The 5802-nt window shown below is 41.9% G+C and overlaps 1 protein-coding gene across 1 annotated transcript; it reads left to right on the plus strand.

The window, feature by feature from the left end:
• Positions 1-2263: 2263 nt before the first annotated feature.
• Positions 2264-3129, plus strand: LOC106089921 (ficolin-1). Its single transcript, XM_059365780.1, has 3 exons — positions 2264-2392; positions 2449-2856; positions 2929-3129. The coding sequence occupies exons 1-3, from the start codon at positions 2304-2306 to the stop codon at positions 3050-3052; spliced, it is 621 nt and encodes a 206-aa protein (XP_059221763.1). The 5' UTR covers positions 2264-2303; the 3' UTR covers positions 3053-3129.
• Positions 3130-5802: the final 2673 nt, after the last annotated feature.

Here is a 5802-nt window from a genome sequence, read left to right on the forward strand (position 1 = left end):
TCGGTTCAGATTTGAATATAGCTGCCATATAGTCCGATCTCTCGATTTAAGGTCTTGAGCCCATAAAAGGCGCATTTATTGCCCGATTTCGTCGAAAGTTGCGACAGTGAGTTGCGTTAGGCCCTTCGACATTCTTCTTCAATTTGGATCAGATCGGTCCAGTTTTGGAAATAGCTGCCATATAGACCGATCTCTCGATTTAAAGTCTTGGGCCCATAAAAGGCGCATTTATTGTCCCATTTCACTGAAATTCAAGACAGTGAGTTGGGTAAGGCCCCCGACATGTTTCTGCAATAAAACACAGATCGGTTCAAATTTGAATATAGCTGCCATATAGACCGATCTCTCGATTTAAGGTCTGTAGCCCATAAAAGGCGCATTTATTGTCCGATTTCACCGAAATTTGGGACAATGAATTGTATTAGGCTCTTCAGTATTCTTTTTCAATTTGGTTTAGATCGTTCCAGATTTGGATATAGCTGCCATATAGACCGATCTCTCGATTTAAAGTCTTGGGCCCATAAAAGGCGCATTTATTGTCCGATTTCACTTAAATTTGGGACAGTGAGTTGTGTTAGGCCCTTCAGTATTTTTCTTCAACTTGGCTTAGATCAGTCCTGGTTTGGATATAGCCGCCATATTAACCGATCTCTCGATATAGGGTTTTGGGCCCATAAAAGGCACGGTTATTATCCGATTTCGTAGAAATTTGGCACAGTGAGTTGTGTTATCCTCATCAACATTCGTCTTTAATTTCGCTCAGATCGGTCCAGGTTTGAAAATAGCTGCCATATACACCGATCTCCCGATTTAAAGTTTTTGGCTTATAAAAGGCGCATTTATTGTCCGATATCACCGAAATTTACTACAGTGAGTTGTGCCAGGCCCTTCGACATTCTTCTTCAATTTGGCTCAGATCGGTCCAGATTTGGATATAGCTGCCATATAGACCGATCCTCCGATTTAGGGTCTTAGGCCCATAAAAGCCACATTTATTATTCGATTTTGCCAAAATTGGGGTCAGTGTGTTGTGATAGGCCCTTCGACATTTTTCTGAAACTTGGCCCAAATCGGTTTAGATTTGGATATAGCTGCCATATAGAGCGATCTCTCGATTTAAGGTTTTGGCCCATAAAAGGCGCATTTATTGTCCGATTTTACTAAAATTCGGGACAATGAGTTGTGTTAGGCTCATCAGTATTCTTCTTCAATTTGGTTTAGATCGGTCCAGATTTGGATACAGCTGCCATATAAACCGATCTCTCGATTTAAGGTGTTTGGCCCATAAAAGGCGCATTTATTTTCCGATTTCGCCGAGATTTGGGACGGTAAGTTGTGTTAGGTTCTTCGACAACTTTTTGCAATTTGGCCCATATTGGTTCAGATTTGGATATAGCTGCCATATAGACCGATCTCTCGATTTAAGGTTTTGGACCCATAAAAGTCGTATTTATTGTCCGATTTCACCGAAATTTGGCACGGTAACTTGTGTTAGGCTCTTCGTCAGCTCTCGTCAATTTGGCCCAGATCGGTACAGATTTTGATATAGCTGCCATATAGACCGATCTCTCGATTTCGCTGAAATTTGACGCAGTGACTTATTTTAAGCTTTTCGACATCCGTGTCGTATGTGGTTCAGATTGGTCTATATTTGAATATGACTACCAAAAAAAAAGACCAATATTTTGTTCTACAAAATTGAACAATGGCTTGTATTTAATAGACCACTCAATATCTGTGTCGAATTTGGTCCAAATCGGACCACATTTCGATAAAGCAGCTATGGCGGCATAAATTATGCATTTTTCACCGGATTATGAGGAAAGGTGGTTTACTTATATACCCGAGGTGGTGGGTATCCAAAGTTCAGCCCGGCCGAACTTAACGCCTTTTTACTTGTTATAATAATGTTTGCCAAAAAAATTATCATCTATAAGCTTCGTTGAATTCACCTTAATTATTTTCCGCCCCATAAGTCTTCTGAGGAATACTTCAAGTATCACACGAGAAGCTGTCAACCTGGTAGATATCTCGTTTGGTATTGAACGGTTCTTGTGCTTCTTATCCGCTGCTCATAGTTAATCTTTCGCTTTCAAACAAAAAATTTTCTGCTCCCAAATTTTATTTCCCATGGAAATTTCTCCAAAAGTTTCATTTGTACACTGCAAAAACTAAAAAGTTATTTTCTTCCCCATCAAGACAAGCAAATCTGGAGATTAGCCTATCTAAACTCAGAGAGAGCCATGATGTAAATGTTGCAGAAACTAATCTAAGGTGTGTTTATCATTATTTTTTTGGATATAATGCAGAATAAAACATTATTGAAAAAAAATTCTAGACTAAGAAATTTGGAGAATCTCTTTAGCAGTGAACAGCAGAACGTTATATCAAGGTAAGCAAGTAAATTTTTCATTTTCCCACAATTTTTTCCATCCTCTACTGCCTTAGTCAATGGACCACAATAATGCGCCGCCAGGATGGCACTGTTCACTTCAATCGTAAATGGGCGGAGTACAAAAATGGATTTGGCAATCCAAATGGTGATTTCTTTATTGGTCTCGAAATGATGCATGCTTTGACCAACGACAATCGGTCACAAGAACTTTTGATAGTTTTAACGGATTTCGATGGTCAGACGCGTTATGCCCGTTACAGTACCTTTCGCATAGGCAGAGAAGATGAACAATATGCCATTACCGAATTGGGAATGTACAGCGGTGATGCCGGTGATGCAATGGTATATCATAGAGGCAAAAAGTTTTCTACATTGGATAGAGACAATAATAGTGGCAATTTACGCAACTGTCCGCATACTTTCATGGGCGGTTGGTGGTTCCACGATCCTTGTTATAGCGGGTAAATTTTGGATTTTATTTTCTTGTTTGATTTTGTGGATGGAAAATTTTGTGTTTTCTTATTTCTTTACAGTCATTTACATGGTCCGTATCGACAAAAAGCAGAAGCGAAAACATGGGGTCTTAGTTGGGGTCCTTGGAGAGGTTGGGATTACTCCGTTAAATATGCTGCCATGATGATAAGAAATAAAATGTGAAATTTTTATTGATGCCTAACTTTAAAACAGGATTTTTAGTACTTCTATTTGTAATAGAAACAGATAAGCCTGCGTTCTGCAGCCGGACAATATCCGATTGTTAAAAAAACGATTAGAAAAAATTTTATTCAAAGTTTTGTTTTTAGTAAGAATTTTTTTTACGCTCCCCTCGGGAAAGGCAACACTCTCTCTTGGGAAAGGTTACTAACAGTTACTTAAACTACACTTAAGCTACCCTCTCTCTTTGTAATGGTTACTAAAGCTATCATCACCATTTGAAAAGGGTACTAAAACTACCCTCACCCTTGGAGATGGCTACTAAAACTACCCTATCCATTGAAAAATGGTATTAAAGCCACCCTCTCCCTTGGAAGAGGGTACTAAATCTACCCTCTCAGTTGGGAAAGGGTATTTTAGCCACCCTCTCCCTTTGGAATGGATACTGAAGTTACGTCTCCCTTTGGAAAGGGTACTAACGCTACACCCTTCCGTGGAAAAGGGAACATAAGCTACCCTCTCACTTGGGAAACGGCACTTAATCTACGCTCTTCCTTGGAAAAGGAAGAGGTTCCCTCTTTCTTGGGAAAGGGAACTAAAGTTAGCCTTTCCCTTGGGAAAGAGAACCAAAGCTACATTCTCCCTTGGAAAAGGCTACTATAGCTACCTTCTCCCTTGCGAAAGGGCACTTAAGCTACCCTCTTCCTTGGAAAGGGTACTAAAGCTACCCTATTCCTTGGGAAGGGTACTAAAGCTTCCCTCTTTCTTGGGAAGGGGAACTAAAGCTACCCTCTCCCATGGGAAAGAATTCTAAAGCTACTTTCTCCTTTGGAAAGGGTACTAAAGCTACCCGTTTCCTCGGGAAGGGGAACTAACACTACCCTCTCCCATGGAACACTAAAGCCACCTTATCCTTTGGAATGGAAACAAAATCTACCCTCTCCCTTTGCTATGGGTCTAAAGCTACACTCTTCTTCGAAAAGGGTACTAAAGCTACCCTCTTCCTTGCGAATTGGTACTGAAGCTACCTTCTCCTTTGCAAAGAGCACATAAGCTACCCTCCTCCGTGGGAAAAAGAACTAAAGTCACCCTTTTCCTTGGGAAAGGGTACAAAAGCTAGGATCTCCTTCTAAAAGGATACTAATGCTACCCTCTTTCTTGAGAAGCGGAACTAAAGCTACCCTCTCTCTTGGGAAAAGGGTACTAAAGCTACCCTCAAGCTTGGGAAAGGGAGCCACAGCTATCCCCACCCATGAGAAATGGTACTAAAGCCACTCCCACACTGGGCAAACGGTGCTAAAGCCACCTTCCTTGGTAAGGAGTATTAGAGCTACCCTCTCCCTTGACATTGGGTACTAAAGCTACCCTCTTGCTTGGGAAAAGGGTTCTAAAGCTACCCTCTTGCTTGGGAAAGGGAACCACAGCTATCCCCACCCATGAGAAATGGTACTAAAGCTACTCCTACACTGGGCAGACGGTGCTAAAGCCACCCTCTTCCTTGGTAAAGAGTATTAGAGCTACCCTCTCCCTTGAGATTGGGTACTAAAGCTACCCTCTTGCTTGGGAAAGGGTATTAATGCTTCCCTCTTCCTTGGAATTTGGTATTAAAGCAAAGCTCTCCATTGGGAAAGGTAATAAAGTTAACCTCCCCCTTTAGAAAGGGCACTACAGCTACCCTCTCCTTCGGTAAGGGTACCAAAGCTAACCTCTTCCTTGGGAAGGGGAAGTATAGCTACCCTCTCCCTTGGGAAAAGGTATTAAATCAATGCTCTCCATTGGGAAAGGTAATAAAGCTAACCTCTCCCTTGGGAAAGGGCATTAAAGCTACCCTCTCCTTCAGTAAGGGTACTAAAGCTACCCTCATCCCTTAGAAATGGTACTAAAACTTCTCCCACACTGAGCAAAGGGTGCTATAGCTACCCTCTTCCTTGGGAAAGGGTACTAAAGCTACCCCTCTCTTGGGAATGGGTACTAAAGCTACTCTCATTCGTGGGAAAGGGTACTAAAGCTACCTTCGCCATTGGGAAAGGGTATTAAAGTTGCGCTCTCCCTTAGAAATTTGTACTAATGAAACCGTCTCCCTTGGGAAAGGTTATTAATATTTCCCTCTTCCTTGGGAATTGGTATTAAAGCAATACTCTCCCTTGGGAAAGGGTAATAAAGCTACCCACTTTTTTGGGAAAGGTAATAAAGCTAACCTCTCCCTTGGGAAAGGGCACTAAAGCTACCCTCTCCTTCAGAAATTGTACTAAAGCAAACCTCTTCCTTGGGAAGGGGAAATAAAGCTACCCTCTTCCTTGGGAAAGGGTACTCAAGCTAACCTCTTGGTTGGGAAGGGGACTAAAGCTACCCACTTCCTTAGGAAAGGGAACTAAATCTACACTCTCCATTGAGAAAGGGCACCTAAGCTACCCTCTCCCTTGGGAAAGGGTATTAATGCTTCCCTCTTCCATGGAATTTGGTATTAAAGCAATGCTCTCCATTGGGAAAGGTAATAAAGATAACCTCCCTCTTGGGAAAGGGCACTAAAGCTACCCTCTCCAAAGGGTACCAAAGCTAACCTCTTCCTTGGGAAGGAGAAGTATAGCTACCATCTTCTTTAGGAAAGGGTACTAAAGCTACTCTCTGCTTTGGAAAGGGTACTAAAGCTACCCTCTTCCTTGGGAAGGGGATCTAGAGCTACACTCTTTCTTGGGAAAGGGAACTAAGGCTACCCTCTCCCATGGGAAAGGACACTTAAGCTACCTTCTCCT

Source organism: Stomoxys calcitrans, chromosome 3 (assembly GCF_963082655.1).
Source record: "Stomoxys calcitrans chromosome 3, idStoCalc2.1, whole genome shotgun sequence".
Taxonomy (NCBI): Eukaryota; Metazoa; Arthropoda; class Insecta; order Diptera; family Muscidae; genus Stomoxys; species Stomoxys calcitrans.